At 49.1% G+C, this 18,122-nt stretch overlaps 2 protein-coding genes across 3 annotated transcripts; one reads left to right on the top strand and one right to left on the bottom strand.

The window, feature by feature from the left end:
• Positions 1-213: 213 nt before the first annotated feature.
• On the bottom strand, positions 214-10,097 carry SEC61B (SEC61 translocon subunit beta). The gene is made up of 4 exons (XM_030887374.2): positions 10,006-10,097; positions 9,734-9,831; positions 3,093-3,194; positions 214-505 (listed from the first exon to the last, which is right to left on the bottom strand). The coding sequence occupies exons 1-4, from the start codon at positions 10,006-10,008 to the stop codon at positions 418-420; spliced, it is 291 nt and encodes a 96-aa protein (XP_030743234.2). The 5' UTR covers positions 10,009-10,097; the 3' UTR covers positions 214-417.
• Positions 10,098-10,448: 351 nt separating this feature from the next.
• On the top strand, positions 10,449-14,105 carry ALG2 (ALG2 alpha-1,3/1,6-mannosyltransferase). Of its 2 annotated transcripts, XM_045296601.1 has the most exons (3): positions 10,745-10,822; positions 12,629-13,506; positions 13,803-14,105. In XM_045296601.1, exons 1-3 carry the CDS (start codon positions 10,754-10,756, stop codon positions 13,924-13,926), a joined length of 1,071 nt encoding a protein of 356 aa, XP_045152536.1. In that variant the 5' UTR covers positions 10,745-10,753; the 3' UTR covers positions 13,927-14,105. The 2 variants fall into 2 exon arrangements, with proteins under 2 accessions (XP_004711130.1, XP_045152536.1); XM_004711073.2 differs by having other exon boundaries at positions 10,449-10,822; positions 12,629-14,105.
• Positions 14,106-18,122: the final 4,017 nt, after the last annotated feature.

Genomic DNA, 18,122 nt, shown 5'->3' with positions numbered 1-18,122 from the left:
AGAACACCCAACGTGACAAGCCCCAGGGCAGAGACACCTAGAAGGAAACAAGCTGAGGCCAATTACAGCATCCTGGTTTTGAACGAGTCCATCGTCCTATAAAGAACTGTCAATCCAACACAGGAAACAAGACAAACGTTCTGTGTAAGTACTTGAAACACTAAAGGCAGAGACGACAAGCACTCAGTCAGGTGCCAGCAATCAGACTTGGTATAAAACAATTAAAAAGTTTATTAGCTAAAGGAAAAAATGTTTTAATTCCTCAAAAGTCAATTCTCATGAAGTTCCCCGTAAAACAGTAAGCTTACAGAAAACGTCTTTCTGGTGAACAACAAAAAAACCACTATGCTTTTGGTCCAAGATCTGTTGGGTTGCTTCCTCCTCCTTCAGATGACAGACAGATGGATGTAGCCGAATCTATGAACGAGTGTACTTGCCCCAAATGTGCAACATAAACACAGAAGCGATGAACAGAAGACTCATAACCAATACTGGAACAGGGCCACTAGAAATAAGAAGAGAAGGCATACTTACTTTTGATAATAATATATCATTGTATGTTCAATACGACTGAGTCCCTAGGAAATGGGAGTGGGGAGATACACACTCTGGGGACCACTTAAGATTCATCCAGGAACATAATCTACATCATTATGAAATATTCCCCAAACTGAACTTGTGTGTGTTTTGAGGGTGTTGGGGTGGCCTGGGGATTGTATTTAGGTAGGAGGAGTCCTGTCCTTAGGCAAAGCCACTGAAATGCAGTCAGATGAAATACGTGATGCCTCGGATTGGCGCCGTGTGGGGAGGGTGGGGCAGAGGCAGTGAAACCAGCCAACCAGCCGAGAGCTGCCACGGCTGAAGCCACATGATGGCGCATGGAGGCTCTGCACACTGGTCTCTCTGCTTTCACCTATTTGCTGTCCCCACAAGAAAAGTATGAAGACAGAAATTTGCCCAAACTCCTAAATGCAAATGATCCAGTCACCAAACTCATTTTTCAAATGAAAATTCATCTAAAGACAACCACCTTTGTTGCCTAACCATTACTTACTAGGTATACAAAGATAAGTCTCATGTTCTAATTTAAAGCATTTCAGATATGTGATCAAAAAATATTCATCTCTAGTTAATATCTTTAGGAAAGGGATATTAATTTCTTTTTACGAATATGGAAAACAAAGGCTTAGAGAGATATTTACTTCCTAACAGAGAGCCAAAAAGGAGAGTTCTGACTCGGGGTTTCTGATTTTGACCTACATCACTCATGTGACTGCACTGAGGGGCAGTTTATGCAATATGCAGTACGTCTGATTTCTAGCTATGCATTTTTGGAGCAGGAAGCTTATTTTACTCATCAGCTCATCCCTAAATCTAATATTTTGAGAATTTTAAGGCAAGGATAGGGGCTCTTTTTAAAGGGAAAGCCCAAAGGTCTTACACGGCCTGTGACTAGTTCATGTGAGATGTTACAAGTTCAGTCTCTTTCACTAAGTTTCACCTCATCACCCTAACACAAGTGGGGAGCAGGCGACGGGTGGCCCCTGAGAAGAGTCTTGATAGTCATGGAGGCGACAGGAGAAGCACCGGTGGCACAGCAGGAGTGACAGCATCGACGCACTACGGGACAGTCAGTGACGCCCTGGGCACAAGACCGTATTCCACTACTCCCTTGTTCTCCTACCGGTAGATGCTGCTACGTGAATCGAGGGAGTAACAAATGGAAACGCTGCACTTGCTCCCATGCCCCTACTTCCCAGTAAGTAATACCAGGGACATCAGTCGCTGAACACCCTAACTCACAGCGCAGCTCTGGTCAGAAAGCAAAGGTGCTGGAAACCAGATGTCACACAGGAATGGTGTGCTTGGCCCTGTTACTAGCCTTCTCAAGTCTCATCCGGAAAGTGGAGGAATTCACAGTACCTACCGCCTCAAAGGGTTACTGAGATATTAAATAAACGGATACATAGACAATGCTAGCTTACAGTAGACATGCATTTAAACACTACTACTATTACCTCGACCCCAACAATCACTTTCTAAATGGTCTGACCTTCCTATACAAATCTCCACTATAATAAAAAGGAAAAAAAAACCAAACCAAGAATTTGAGGGATGCCCATATAAACCCTATCTGCAGCCCGAGTAAGCCAGGTGCGTCAATCAGTTAAACGATTCCAGAGGCATCTCGTTTGTTTTTGTAAGTGGCAGCTTTTCCTACCACAAGGCAGTATGGGGAGAGGCTGGGGTTTATTGAATGGTTCCACCTCTTCGCTCTGTTTTGTCTTTGACTATGTCACCTGAGTCCCTCATCCCCAAAGTGTCACCCATTTATTTCACAAGACCACCGGGCAGATCAAACTCCATGCTGAAAGCTCCGTGCAAAGCCCCAGGCCCAAACCAGAGTCATCACTGTTATCCCATCTGTCGCCCACAAGGCTCATCAAGAACGAGAGGTGCACGGGATCCCTAGGGGGTGAGGGCTACTTGCCCAGCACCAATGTGCACAGTGAGTAAGGTGAGCTGAGCTTGGGGACCAGGGCATGCACTGCCCACTGCCCATCACCCAATAAGTTCTCAGAGGCCTAAGAACCTGGGGAGTGGTCTTTCCCTCTCTGGGGCCCACTCACCACCCACTGGGGGCAAGGAGGCCAAGAACTTTTGGTACCTCAGTCTAATGGAGAAACCTCTTCCAGGCTGTAATCCTATCAACTGTGCTTCCGGGAAAGCTGTGAAAAAATCACCCCAATTCCTATTCAAACGGGGACTCCGCTTTCTCAGTGTGGGGCGAGCACACCAAAGGAGGAGCAATCCCTGCTAACACAGCCCGGTTCCCTCCAGTGCTCGCTGTGCACATCACTTGCTTTGACAGAGCTCCACGAAGGGCCGCCCTTCTCTCCCTCCGTGCAGGAAGGGATGTCATTCCCGGGCCTACCCTGTCTCATCCGCTGATAAATGGGCAGCCCAGCCCCAGCCCACCTGGCACAAAGGAGGCCCTGCACAGTGTAAAGCGCATCAAAGCAAGTCCCACTGGTGGAGGTGGCAGAGGGAGCGCGCACCGCGCCCGCACAGGGTCTGGTGCTGAGACTTACACTTTGAGCCCCGGTGAGTCTTCAGTGTAGAAGCGCCACATCCCCCCAGTGCCGGCTGAGGTGGTGCGGCCGGCACTCCGTGTTCCGCAGCTGGCATTTTTCCTGTAGGAGCACAAAGTGTCACAGACTGCCTTTTCTTGGAGATCTCTGCAACAGCACTGATAGCAAATACGAAAATTACAGTTGACAAATTAATGGGGTTTTTTTCTTTTTAAAGTAACCTTTCTCTTGGCGGGCCCTCCCCAAATCCCTGTCTGACTCCTCTGGGCTAGGTAAGATAGCCACCCAGCAGAGTCCCCGCCACACGCCACGGCTTCCAAGAAGCCTGGGGAGCAGGTCTTGCCTCCATCTTCTAAGTGAGGAAAATCAGGCTCAGAAACGGGGGAGACACGTGCTTGAGCCAAGTTCTGACTCCAGGCCCAGCCACCTTCCAGTGTCAGGCCCCCTCAGCTGGACAAGGCCTTTCCGTGTCTCTCCCCAGGTATCTCTTAGAAGCCAACAAAACCTCGCTTTGAATGCTATAACCTAATTTCCCAAAGACTACTTATAACGAGCTTTCAACGTGTCCAGGAAAACAGAGCCTACATAGATGCAAAACTGCCTTGGAATATATATTCTCACTACTTTGATTCATTGCCCATGGATCGCAGATGGGGAAACACGAGGACAGGCTGTGGCAGGCGCTGTGTGAAGCAGAAGTCATCCAACAGCAGGGACGCAACAATGCTTGACCACTGCCAGGCCCAGGCCCCTGCCCTCCCTCCAGGAGTGGCCCTCAGGCCCTGGAGAACGCACTCCAACAGACCAGGTCTCATGCAGCCCAATGCCAATCCCAGCGGGGCATCTCCCTCCAGAGATCGAGGGGGACAGCGAGGGAGTGGCTACTGAGTGGTGAGGGAAGTCAGCAAGCACCTCTTCAGTCCATTCAGCAGCTCAGAAAGCCCAGGGAGGGTGGGAGGGAAAACCTGGATAAAAGGCCCAAGGTCCTGCTGACTCCCTTCAGCCCCAGAAGGGTTCCCAAGGCTGTAAATCGTTGTGGACGAGAGCCTCATCTTTCTCCCTGGGAGCAGCTGGTGAGTTTGGACTGAGGACTTTGGGGTGAGCAGTCCAGCACATAACTGACCTCGCCCCCCAGGGCTCCTCCCTCAGCTGTCTCCTCTCCCTAAAATACTGTTCCAGTGCCTGTGGGCGGCTGAGTCTTGGGCTTTGGGAAAAAAGTAAAACAGAAGTGGCAACCACATTCCTACCATCTCGTCTCACTGCCTGCCCAACTTTGATCATAATCCCCACTCACTTGATGTTATGGACTGAATTCCATGTCCCCACAAAAGATATGCCTACGCCCTAACCTCTGGTACCTATGAGCACGAGGTGATTTGAAAATGGTGTCTCTGAAATGGCATCCATGAACACGAGGTGGGTGGGAGTTATGTAATCTGGCGCCAACTTGAGACTATGAAGAGCGAAGGGGTGGAGTTTAGCCTGTCAATCCGGTCACAGCTTGATGGCCTCATTCAGAGGTGCTAAGGAGATAAATAGTTCGCTGGAGGTGGGACACTCCCTCCCGCCTACACATTCCTGTTTACAAGACACATGGAGCTATGTTAGAGCCCTGCCACTGGAAGACCCACATGGAGATCCCTGCCAGGGCTGAGATGCTTCCACTGCCACTGGATCCACAGGACTTTCCACCCACTGGCCTGTGATCTTCCTGCATTCGGCATCACTGCATGTATTGCATGAGTCTGAAAAGGAATTTATAGATTGGTATGGGACATATGGGCTAATATCAGACTTATGGACTTGATCTGGACTGGGCTGGGATGTTTTCTCAATATACAATTATTCTTCATATGAAGCTCTTTCTTGCACACATAAGTCTCTCTGAAGTTGTTTCTCTGGTCTACCCAGACTGGATTAGAACAGGTCCTAATCTCGCCTGTGAGGCCTTTGTAAAAGGAGGGGAGAGGGGAAAAAGGGGAAAGCCATGTGAAGATGTCTTTACAAGCCAAGCAATACCTGGGCTACTAGACGCTGAGAGACAAGAGCCTCTTGGGAGAGAACGCGACCCTGCCACAGTGTGAATTCAGACTCCTCGCCTCCAGAAGTATGAGTGACTCCTGTTGTGAAAGCCAGCCGCTTTGTGGCAGCTCTCAGAAACTTACCACCCCTGCCACAACCAGCAGCCCACATTCTAAACACCAGCAGCACTGTCTCCAGCTCAGGGCGCCGGCCCTCCTGCACATGGGGTGGTGGTGCAGAACCAACGTTCCAGCAGAAAGAGCTGTGCGTGTGCTGCACTGTTGAGTAGCCCTCCACCATCAGTGCTGAGCAATGATTAATGTCTAGTACACTACAAGGCACTTAATTCAGAGCCATTGATTTTAGGCTACATGGTGATCAGTCTTTATGAGTCTGCCCAGGGACTTTTAACTTCCTTTGTGGATTTATGTTATAAATCATAAATACCGTTGTACGAAGATTTATAGAGCAACTAGTACACACACACACACACACACACACACACACTTAAATGCCTAGCCAAACTCGGAATCAAGTAGATTCTGACAGCTGGAATGAGTGGAGAGGGTAGAACTGCTGCTGTGGGTTTCGAAGATTATAACTCTTTCCATGACTAGAAAGTCTCACCTTTCTCCCACGTAGTGGCTGGTGGTTCTGAACTGCTGACGTTGCAGGTAGCAGGTCACAACATAACCACTATGCCACCAGGGTGCTTGAGAGCATGCGTGTGCACACACACCACTTAATCTGGAAGGTAGGTGGCTCAAATGTTCTCTCTTTCCATAAAAAATAATTTGAGCTACAGTTACGCAGTGTGGACAGGGTAAGTCACCAGCTGACCCAGGACTAGCACTCTCGTACTTTCTGCTCTCCCCACAACAGCCTCCCAACTCCAGTTCCTACCTTCCAAGTCTCCCCGAATGACAGAAACCATAGACTGGCCTCTTTAAGGCTTTTCCTCTTTGCAGACACATGGGGGATAGCAGAGGATTTGAGAACCAGGACACCCAGAAATGCCAACATGTGCCCAAAATACTTCCCATCACCCTCCAGTGGAAAACTGGGGAGAGGCTTAAAGAGAGACCACGTGAACCTTTGAAATTCCTGTTTGGAGTGTAATCTACCCTTTCTTCCTGGTCACTGGGTAACTGCCGCCCTCTTCCTATACCTCAATATGGTGACTGTCATAACTAACCCTTTACCTGCTTTGTTCTGACGTGATGGCTTTCTGGCTCTTGCTCCCAGAAGCCAAGCGGGCCCCCCCCCCCCCACCTCAGCCTGCAACTAACTACGGGAAAGCCCAGGCCTCCATACAGAGCTTCAGGATTGGCTCTCATGCTTTTTACAACCCTCTCAACTGTCAGCTACTCTAGGTGCCCTATCAAAGCACCATCCATGTTCCCTCTATCCCACCGCTCTTTCTCTCAAGCCACCCAACCCACTGCTACTGAGTGGATCCCAACTCACAGCCACCCTGTAGGACAGAGTACAACTGCCTCTGTGGGTTTCCCGGGCTATACATTTGTAAGGAAGCAAAAAGCTCATCCTCCTCTCTCCCATGGAGGGACTGCTGGATTTGAACCGCTGGCCCTGCAGTCAGCAGCCCAACATGTGCTCCGCTACACCACCAAGTCACTTTCTTTACCCCGACCAAACATTATTTGTCTTGATAGCCCTAAAATCACATGATTGCTTTGTCTTTTTTAACAGTCCCCACACCAGAACACCAAGCCAAACCAAACTCACTGCCATCAAGTCAATGCTAACTCATGGAAACCCCCTGTGGTTTCTGAGGCTGTACCCATTCCTGGGAATATACAACGAGGCTTCAAAATGATCCGTTAAAAAAAGGAATGAATAAATAACGGAATTTTCCCACAAATTTTATGACACTTTCTCACGTAAGGCTCATGAGCACAACCCTGCCTGTCTTATTCACAGATCTGTCCTCAACAGTGCCTGGCATGTGGTGGCTCCACAGTGGCTAATCTTCTAATGACCTTAATGCTCCAGACCCCAGTCCTGCTCCAATACTATTCACCCTTGAAAGTTTACAACGCAGTTGTGTTCCTTTCATTTTCACAGCAGCTTCCCTTTACACTGTAGTCAGCAGGACTAGACTTCAACCCAGGTCTGACCTTAAACTCCATTCCATTTTCTCTCCAAGGTACTACGTCTCCTACCTAATTAAACAGAGAAACAATGCCAATTTGCATACAAAATGAAAATAGGATTGGTCATGTGCTTCAACTTTCAGATTCACAAAGTGCAAATTCTCAGACAACAGTACTTAACTACATGACACTCATGAAATAACACATAACCAGTGACAAAATGCCTATAAGGGGGCATAGTTGGGTCTCGCACTACGTATAACCATGGTCTGGTTGTACAATCACACTAGCCTTAGCCACACTGAATCCTAAAAGATGGCACCAACCCCACAGTGCACTTTAGAAGCTGCATCTTCCCTAGCTGTGTATTGCACTAAGGCATCAGTTAAATCATTTTGTGTGTTTTGGACTTTTTTTTCTCCTGTAAACTAATCTTGCCATTAAAAGATAAACTTGGAATTCATCTTTAATAAGTTATGAACTGTAATAGCTAGGTTTTTGGGTCAATTTGGCAAGGTCAAAATTCTCTGGCTTAGCAGTTAAGACCTAGCAATCCCCCATGAGGTGACCTAATGCAAAGTACCACTTGCATAACAGAATCTGCTACAAGCAGCCAATCAGTTGTAATGAGACTGAGCAAAGATGCAACCCACTTACTCTCATCACCACCAGAGGTGATCCATTGATCATTTCCTCAGGGGAGTAGCCTGCTTCCAATACACGTGGACACGACAGAAAAGGTTGTTTCCTTTTGGCTGAGTCTGGATCCTGTGTCTGGCTCATCGACCTCCAGTTCTTTGGGGCTCATATAAACTAACCCCCAGCAGGTCCCCCCGCCCCCCACAAGTTTCTGTGAATCCCTGTGATAGCAAACTCTCCACTGTTCAGGACAAGGTCACCATTTCAGACAGCTGTATCTAAACGTCTTTGCTCTGAACTGAAACATGTCTCCTCTAACTTCAAAGCTCAGTTACAGGCTTACGTGTGTAGCCAAGATGGGCAAACAGATGGGGCTTTCTACTGCCATAACGAGGTACAGTCTCAGAGATTCACCAGAGAAGTTCTACCTTGTCCTCAAGCAGTGGTTCTCAACCTCCTTAATGCCACGACCCTTTAATACAGTTACTCATGTTGTGGTGACCTCAACCATTAAATGATTTGTGTTGCTACTTCATATCTGTAATTTTGCTACTGTTATGAATCGAGTGATCCCTGTGAAAGGGTTGTTCAACTCCCAAGGGGATCGCAACCTACAGGTTGCGAAACGCTGCCCTAGAGGGTTGACAACAGTGAATGAGATAGTAGCCAAGGGGTGACCTCTGACACAATGTTAAAACACACAGCTGCTAAGCAAAAGGTTGACAGTTCAAATCTACCAGCATGCTCCAAGAGAGAATGATGAGGCAGTCTGCTTCTATGAAGATTTAGAGCCTTGGAAATCCTATGGGGCAGTTCTACTCTGATCTTATGATCAGAAGCGACCTGGTGGGCTTGAGGCCCGAGAAGAAACATTCCTTCTTTGATCATACCCTTAGACAGTTGTCACTCACAACCTGCCCAGTCTTCAATAGGTAAAAATCCCAACACAACAGGGTCGCTGGAGTCTTTCAATCCTTCATCATTTATTGTTGAGTCTGACCCTGTGATGAGAACTGAGAACTGGAGATTGAGAAACTAACTAGCTGCTACTGCCTGTCTGTAAAGGAAATCATTCCTGAGTTTAGTCTTGAGCAATACATGGAGATCCAGGCAGAAGGGTTAACAAGAAGGCCTAGGGCCACCAAATGGGCTAATAAGATCTGAAACAGAAATAAGCTCCACAGCTAACGGATCTCTAAAGTGAGCCGTAGGCCATCCAAAGTCTCATCCCATTTTCAAAATCCAGCAACAGGAAACTAGCAGAGGGTTTTTTTACGCCCAAGAGTGACAGCTGTTGAGTGGAGGACAGATTTACAGGGGAGGAGAAGTACCAAATGCAGAGAATTCAGCTGAATGGCTGGGGGATAAAAGGTGGCAGTGGAAACCGGGAAGTAAAAAACTGATGAGAAGAACGCTGTCGTGTTGACTTAAAGTCTGGTAAATGATTGGACAAAGAGAGCAAGAGACATCTACCGAAGCTTCTATCTTGGGTGGACGAGTGAATGGCAATGTCCTTGGAAATAAATAGAGGTATAACTTGGGGGCCCAAAAGAGCCTACGTTTTGTGTCAAGAGAAGTTAAGCTAAATGACGTACATCTGGGACCTCTGGGCCAAAATGTGTGTACACGGCTCAGCTTCAGAGCCACGAGCTTGGAAATACCAATCCTTCCCAGCTGTTGGCTGACCCCAGTCTGTTAACGTTCTTTTAAGTGTTAGGGCCCGAAACTGAGTGTATCCAAGAGGTCAGCAATTCCCGCTACTGCCACGTCGCTTAAGGCTCAAATGGGTGGATTCCGAAATCCCTAGCTCTCCCTTCTGTCCTGTCGCGCCGAACCCACAGCCCTGTGGGTCTCGCGGATGCTCACCTCTGCCGGACGGTGGATCCCGCCGCCCGGGCGGCCACTGCTTTGCTGGGAGAGCGTCCAGAGGAGCCCACGTTAGTGCCGCTGGGGGTCGGACCAGGCTGCAGTGGGAGACAAGAGGGCGGACCGATCAGCTCCGCGAGCCCAGGCCCTGACAGCTGGGCCCCCACCCGCAACGGAGACTCGGGGCAGCGAAAGAGACACGAAGAGAAAACAGGTAGAAGCCAAGGAGCCTGGGAGACGGAATCAAGTAGGGGAGGCTGAGACCACCATACCATGCTGGAAACTGCAGGCTGGCAGCAGGCTGAAGCGGGCCGCCGGAAGCTGAGTAGCCTGCAAAAGACAGGCGGCTGGGGAGACTAGCTCAGGCCCCGCCCCCAGACCTGCTGGCAGGGTCCTCGTTGACTCCAGGACGCCTGGGCTGTCCACACGATTTGCCTGTATAAAAGTTCTCTCCAGGCGTCTTGGTCAGCTGTTATATGGAAAGTACAGACCTATAGCTCCTTAATTTGTACAAAGAGCCCTTTCTTTAGTCCAATCCCTACCATGAAAGAAGGTACATCCAATTTCGGGCAAGAAATTGTATCCGGCAGTTCCTAGGCGCCCACAGATGTAGGCTGATGTGGCCTAACCGATTTACGCACGGCGGGGCGGGGCCGGCCTCCCAGTGGCCGCTGGGAGCCCCGGAGGCCGGGCACTTCCGGAAGCTCTACTGGGTACCAGACGCACGGCAGCTCCCAGGCAATGGCAGGGGAGCCGGACCACGACTGGGGCCCGGGGCCCAGCCCGTCTGTGCTTTTCCTGCACCCGGACTTAGGCGTGGGTGGCGCCGAGCGGCTGGTGCTGGACGCGGCGCTGGCCCTGCGGGCGCGCGGATGCGACGTGCAGATATGGACCGCGCACTACGACCCGGGCCATTGCTTCGCCGAGAGTCGCGAGCTGCCGGTGCACTGCGCGGGGGACTGGCTGCCGCGCAGCCTGGGCTGGGGCGGCCGCGGCGCTGCGCTCTGCGCCTACGTGCGCATGGTCTACCTGGCGCTCTACGTGGTGCTGCTCAGCGGCGTGCAGTTCGACGTGGTGGTGTGCGACCAGGTGAGGCATCCACAGAGCTGCCCTCGACCTGGCGGAGCCCCTGTGCCAGTGCGGCCACGCCCCTGTCCTCGCTGCCCTTCCTTTTCGTTTTATGGAGTTGCACCGCTTGATCCTTTGAGTACGCCTTCCCGCCTGTGCTTTGGAAAGACCCGAACTGATCAGCTGTGGGTGGGAATACGGTTGTCAACCTTTAGTGTTGGCACGCATAGCAGATTCCAGGCACCCACCCTCAGGATTTTTCTTCCTGGAGTCCTCGGATGGATTCCAGAAATCTGCATTTTAACTGAATCACGGTTCTCAAACTCCCGCCTCAAGAAACACTAGCTTTACCAGCTGTTATTTCTGAGGAGCTCATATCTTCTTCCCCTTCCCCACCATTTCTAAGGACTCTACTTTTTAAGTCACATGCATTTCACTAGCCCACGGAGCCCGGTCACCCCACCCCACAGCAGTGCCATGTTAGGAACACCAAGCAAAACATCTCTTGTTTGTAGTAAAACTTTAAACATGACTCCCCACTGCACTCTGGAGAAAAGTCCAAGTTCTTTACCTTGGTCAATAAAGCACACCTGGAGGGAGCCCTTGTGGTGTCGTGGTGGGTGGGTGTGCATGGCTGGCAGTTCGAAACCACCAGCAGCCCTCTGGAGACAGACAGGGCTTTCCACTCTGGGAAACCGTTACAGCCTCAGAAACCCACAGGGGGTCGCTATGAGTCCGCACTGACTAGATGGCAGTGAGTTTTTGAGTTTGGCCCTAGCCTCTAGTTATTCTGAACTTTTCCTTTCTTATGCTACACCCCAAGGTTGCTTTTAAGTAATATGCACTGTTAAAATTCCAAGTAGTATAAAAGGGAATCAATGTAAAAGCCCCACCCCGGTTTCATTCCTTGATCCTTCCAGAAATGCCCTTGACTGGGCGTGTTTGAGCTTCTAGATACCTAATGGAGATTTGAACACATTGACTGCTTAACACATTTTACTACTGGAAGAAAGGCCCGACAGCCTCCTGCCCAAAAACCAGCCCATGAAAAACCCTGTAGGTCGCCATGGCCCAGCCCCTCTGTGTACAACATCACCTGTCTTGGAGACCATTGGACAGCTTGGATTGTCTCCGCCAAAAATTTCTATTCTAGGCATCAATATCAATAGAGAGTTGCTTCCTTCTTTGCAACTGAGTTGATTCTGACTCATAGCAACCCTGCCAGCACTGCCCCTTTGGATTTCTAAGGCTGAACTTTCTAAGCGTGAACTTTCTTCCATGGAGCAACTGGTAGATTCGAACTGCTGACTTTGCAGCCCAACACATAACCCACTACACCACCATCATTTTTTGTACTGGTTAGAAAATTCACTTTTGTTTGCATATAAAACAACACGTTTTTCTGTTAAAGGACACTACTGTCTTGGCCAGTTTTTTTGTGACTAGATTGGCATTATGGGGGGCTGGTAGTCTGTTGGTTGGGGAGTCCTGGAAACATGTCTTAGGAATAGATTCCTGGGGGGAGGGGGTTGTTGGGCTGAAGAGTGTTCATTTTTAAGTGCCAAAAGCTGTTGCCAAATGTGCCTTTCAAGGAGGTTCTGACATTTTATTCCAACCATGTATATTTAGCACTCACCCAGCAAATGCCTGCCAGCCTCCGATACGCCATCCGTTGTACTGGGTGAGTAAGAGTAGGAGGTTACACAGAGCAGCTTCCGCCACCATCCAGGAGGAGCCTGTGGACTTGCCACCAGGGTGAGTGTCTGCTCTTGGTTGGTCAAAGTGGGGCTGAGCTGTCCCTTTAAGTGCTGTGGTTTTTGCTTTTAGGTATCTGCTTGTATCCCAGTGCTCAGGCTGGCCCGACGCCGGAAGAAGATCCTATTTTACTGTCACTTCCCAGATCTGCTGCTCACCAAGAGAGATTCTTTTCTTAAATGGCTCTATAGGGCGCCAATTGACTGGATAGAAGAGTACACCACAGGCATGGCCGACTGCATTGTGGTTAACAGCCGATTTACAGCTAGTGTTTTTAAAGACACATTCAAGACCTTGTCTCAAATAGAGCCCGATGTCCTGTATCCATCGCTGAATGTCACCCGTTTTGACTCAGCTGTTCCTGAAGAACTGGATGACCTAGTTCCCAAAGAGAGACCATTCCTATTCCTCTCCATCAACAGATATGAGAGGAAGAAGAACCTGCCCCTGGCACTGCAAGCCCTAGTAGAGCTGCGTGGACAGTTGGCATCCCAAGACTGGGACAGGGTGCACCTCATCATAGCGGGTGGTTATGATGACAGAGTCCTGGAGAATGTGGAGCACTATCAGGAGTTGAAGGCGATGGTCCAGCAGTCTGACCTTGGCCAGCACGTGACCTTCCTGCGGTCTTTCTCGGACACACAGAAGATCTCGCTCCTACATAGTTGCATGTGTGTGCTTTACACACCAAGCAACGAGCACTTTGGCATCGTCCCTCTGGAGGCCATGTACATGCAGTGCCCAGTCATCGCTGTTAATTCAGGCGGGCCCCTGGAGTCCATCCTGCACAACGTCACGGGGTTTCTGTGTGAGCCTGACCCAGTGCGCTTCTCAGAAGCCATGGCAAAGTTCATCCACCAGCCTTCCCTGAGAGCCACAATGGGACTGGCTGGGAGAGCCAGAGTGCAGGAGAAGTTTTCCTCGGAAGCGTTTGCTGACCAGCTTTACCGGTATGTCACCTACCTGCCGACGTCATCGGGTTCCCCTTCATAAGCTCTGCACACCACCGGCGTGGGAAACAGGTGTACAGTTGGGAGACCTGAAGTCAACAAAGAAGCCTAGAACCTTACAAACAAACAAACCCTTGAGCTACCTTTCTAGACACCATACCTTCCACCCTTCAGGGGAGGGGAAAAAAAATCTCAAATGCTCCAATCAGTCCTTAGCTTACCAGTGTTAAGGTACAAATGTGCAATCCCTCGTATGGCAGAAGGCTTTCATTCTGTTTCTTCTGGGTTATTACTAGGCTGCCACTTCATTTTGAATCCCATCTGCCTTCATTGGTTTTGATCGTCTGTGCCTCCTTCTCAAAGTTGATTGCGTTGACGTCAGCATACCGGAAAGAATTCCTGTCGTTCCCAGAAACCTGAGTGTCAGCTGTCCTTGTGGGAGATGGTGTCCCTCGTTCTTTCGCCTGGATCCTTAGCAAGAGTACGCTGTATTTGTTTGCACGGATGTGGGTTTGTTTTGTTGTTGTTGCGTGTAGAGACCTAACAATAAAAGGAGGGGATCTCACATGGAAGACAATAAAATTTTAGGTTTTGGCCTCTCTTGGTCTATTTTGTCTTTTTAGGAACGTAGATGTAACAGCCAAGCTGAAGATGGAAAGCAAGAGTCACCCAGGTTGGGGTGAAGGGAGTGTTGGCAATCATGCAGTGTGCATCTTGCCCTGGGCCGGCATCTTAATGTCACCTGAGTCGGACCTCCAGCTTTGTTGATATTAGTGTGTTAGGACTAACTGTGGGACACCAATGCCTTTTATCCTTCAGGACCTTGTTCAAACGCCACTGCTCTGAAGGTTTCCTGCCTGTCACACTGGAAGAGCTCCTCCCTTCCATCTACTCCAACCCTTTCAGGGCACTGAGCAGCCATAGACGTCACGATTTTCCTGTTAACTACCAGCAGCCCGGGCTCCTCACTGCTAGCAGACACTTTACTCGTATCTCCCCCAAACTAGCTTGGTGAGTAAGCAATGTTTGTTGAAGAACTAAGTAAGCAGGCACTAGTTTTCAACATGCCTTTACAAGGCTAAGGCAAAAAATATTGCTACAAAGTCATAGAAACATTATTAAAAGATCACCAAAATATAAAACATAGCTTCCATATATGCCTAGACACTCCTGAAGTGTTTCATTTCCTCTCCGAACAATCTCGCACTCCAGCGCAAGCGATATCAAAAGATAGTTCACCATCCTCGAAGGACTCAAATTGTGTTAGGTTCTTTGAGTTTGGGAAACAGAAGTCTGAAGGGGTACGACGGGCTGAAGGGTAACTAGGTTAAGGTTTCTCATGGGGATTCTCATAAGACAGCCCTTGCTACCTTTGATGATGGGGAAACAATCCCTTGGGTCAACTTCATTAGCCTTTTCCTCAGTAGTACAGTTTCCCATGTTCTTAAAACTTATTAAGTAAGCTCCCATGATCAACCTGTGTCCCTGGACTAGAGCAATTCCCAAAATGCGTCACCAAACCCTCTGAGCTGACCACTATCTTGAACCGAACTAGCCCAGCAGATGCGCTCGGAACCACTGTTTTGAGTGAACCTTTTTTTAACCCCCCAAGGCACCAAAAATACGTGTAACAGGTCGGTCTACAGCCATCCACGTATCCCCAAGCTAAGGTCAGAGAGATGAGTCCATGTGCTTCCTTAAAGGATTACAGCCTCAGAAACTAAGGACACTGAGTCGGCATTAACTCGATGGCAGTGGGGTGGGCAGCTGCAGAGCCCTGCCTGTCAAGAGGTTCTGAAGTAACTTCCCAGCCCCTGGACCACGGAAGGAGCTTTCCCCATAGAAGGTGTTCACAGCTTCTGAAACAGCTGGAGTCAGGGGCCATAGAAGCATGGAACATTGAAGGTGGACAGTATTTTTTCTAGTACTTAACTCTGTGCTAAGCATGTGATATCTGGCAGCCAACTCATTCTAACCCCACAGGAGTCCCAGGAAGTACAGCTAACTCTTTGGCGGGGTGCTTGGGAGAAGGAAAACCAGAGATGCTGGTTTAGAAAGATGTAGATCAGCAGTGACTCATGCAGTCTTAGAAGTTGACAACTCCATGGGTCAGATGTAAGCTGGCAGCTTCTGACTGGTTTAGCTTCAGGGACTGATGAACAGGAAGCAGGAGGATTGTAGGCTGGTAGATAGAGTGGAATGAACCCAGGTCAGCTGACTGCTGAAGACTCCTAGGATCAACAACAGGTGTATGAACCAGATGCAGGATCCGGATCCAGCCGAAGAAGTGAACTAACTTCCCACGAGGTGTCCGTTTACGCTCAAGAGTAGGTTACACCCAGAAGGAATCCTTTCTCCGTTGTATCAAGGCTGGCCAGACCAAAGAGATGGTATTCCCCTCTGTTATTCCCACAGCTGGTTGCCTCACAGAAGATCCATCCCGCTGTGGGGTTGACCACTCTGTTAGATCATATCATAGAAGAGTCTTGACCCAGCCAAGTTGACAAAACCTATCACAATAATCTGACCACTTTACGTGAGGTGGGTAAGTCACTGGGCCAGTGTGACCCAGCTTTGAAGTTGAATGGGCTGGTATTAAATCTGCTCCTAGCGCCCAAACCCTTCACCATCTTCACACCCGCTGCCTTAGCTCGCACCAGCTTCCTGGCATTTCTTCAGCTCCCTCTACAGCACTGCAGTCACACTGATTCATACAAGACCTTGGTTTTCAAAAGGCTTGGCTATTTTCTCCTTGTTACTGTGAGGGAACTCTTGTGCCCATTTTCCACAAGATCATCAGAGAGGCAAACTTAACCCAGGGCACAAAGTCACAAAGGGACAGGAGCCGGATTCAGCCCATGATTGCCTGACCCCATCCAGAACTCACAACACGTTACAGGATTCCTCAGGCTGCTCCTCTTGATATGTCCTGCCACGCTTCAGGAAATTCAAAATAAACACACCATTCTGAATGAGCGCAAAGTTAGGGGACCAGGAGTTTTGTCTTCTCACCCTCTGACCCTGAAGTGACAGTGACACCCCCGACCCCGTGCCAGCCGCTGTGGGGATTGATCCACTTAAGTTCAGTTCAACACTTCACAAGTCTGCTTCTCTCCATCAGTCATTGCTTTCAAGAAGCCAAAATGTAAGTCATTTTAGCACCAGAGTCCGTAAGAGTTGATTGTTTTGAGGAAACCAAGCCAGAAACGAGGTGAGGCCCTTCCAAAGACACATGAACTGGGAATCAAAGCGCTCCCTCTCAGGTGGCTGTGTTCCTGTTTGTGCTTACTCACCTGTGCTCACCTATGCACAAGATGGTTGCCCAACCTCTGACCTTCCAGGGATGCAACGATCACCTATTAACTCAAGTTTGATACCTATATGTACACAGGAGGGTGGCATGGATAGAGCTAGGCTTCACTTACAAATGGAGTCAAGAAATCCAATGACCACAAAACACACTCCTATGGCTAAGAGGATTTATTAGAGGAGTCAAGAAGTTAACAAGTCAGGATCTGTAAACAGTAAGAATAGAAACATTGGTCTACTTGGCTACTGTCAAGTCTCTGGCTCACAGCCTCTCAAGCCATGTGGTAGACAAATCTCTCTCTAGTCCTCCATCTCTCAGTCAAGTGGTCCCTTAGCCTTGGGCCCCACTGACCAGTAAGGCAGCCTACTGGCCACTGTCCCACATTTCTGTACTGTTCGGACAGTCTTACCCCATAGTCTCAGAACTACTCCTCTGGGTCTCCATGCTATGATGCATCTGGTCTCAGTGGCCTCCCCCACCTCAGAGATTTTGAATGTGCCCTTCCAAGGTGCTTGAGCTGTCTCCCTCACAAAACACTGTTTTTTTAAAATCGTTTTATTGGGGGCTCATACAACTCTTACCACAATCCATACATACATCTACTGTGTCAAGCACATTTGTACATTTGTTGCCATCATCGTTCTCAAAACATTTGCTTTCTACTTGAGCCCTTGGTATCAGCTCCTCATTTCCCCCCTCCCTCATAAACCCTTGATTATTTATAAATTATTATTGTTTTGTCATGTCTTACACTGTCCGACGTCTCCCTTCACCCACTTTTCTGCTGTCCATCCCCCAGGGAGGAGGTTATATGTAGATCCTTGTAATTGGTTCCCCCTTTCCACCCCACCCTCCCTCCACCATCCTGGTATCACCCCTCGCATCACTGGTCCTGAAGGGATCATCTGTCCTGGATTCCCTGTGTTTCCAGTTATCTGTACCAGTGTACCTCCTCTGGTCTAGCTGGATTTGTAAGGCAGAATTGGGATCATGATAGTCGGGGCAAGGAAGCATTTAAGAACTAGAGGAAAGTTTTATGTTTCATTGTTGCTACACTGCACCCTAACTGGCTTATCTCCTGGTGACCCTCCTGTAAGGGGATGTCCAGTTGACTACAGATGGGCTTTGGGTCTCTACTCTGGACTCCCCCTCATTCAAAATGATATGAGTTTTTGTTCTTTGATGCCTGATACCTGATCCCTTTGACACCTCACGATCACACAGATTGGTGCTTCTTCCACGTGGGCTTTGTTGCTTCTGAGCTAGATGGCTGCTTGTTTACCTTCAAGCCTTTAAGATCCCAGGT

The sequence above is a fragment of the Echinops telfairi genome, unplaced genomic scaffold, assembly GCF_000313985.2.
Source record: "Echinops telfairi isolate 266 unplaced genomic scaffold, ASM31398v2 ScPeMD7_7410;HRSCAF=8448, whole genome shotgun sequence".
NCBI classification, from domain to species: domain Eukaryota; kingdom Metazoa; phylum Chordata; class Mammalia; order Afrosoricida; family Tenrecidae; genus Echinops; species Echinops telfairi.
The sequence above is the reverse complement of the archived record's forward strand: the minus strand, read 5'-3'. Positions and strand labels throughout refer to the sequence as shown.

Coding starts and splice junctions, on each gene's coding strand:
- SEC61B (XM_030887374.2), bottom strand. Junction 3,195..9,733: donor GGATCCACCGTCCGGCAGAG/GTGAGCATCCGC, acceptor GTGCTCCTACAG/GAAAAATGCCAGCTGCGGAA. Junction 506..3,092: donor GACTCACCGGGGCTCAAAGT/GTAAGTCTCAGC, acceptor TCTTATTTCTAG/TGGCCCTGTTCCAGTATTGG.
- ALG2 (XM_004711073.2), top strand. CDS start 10,475: ATGGCAGGGGAGCCGGACCACGACTGGGGCCCGGGGCCCAGCCCGTCT. Junction 10,823..12,628: donor ACGTGGTGGTGTGCGACCAG/GTGAGGCATCCA, acceptor TTTTGCTTTTAG/GTATCTGCTTGTATCCCAGT.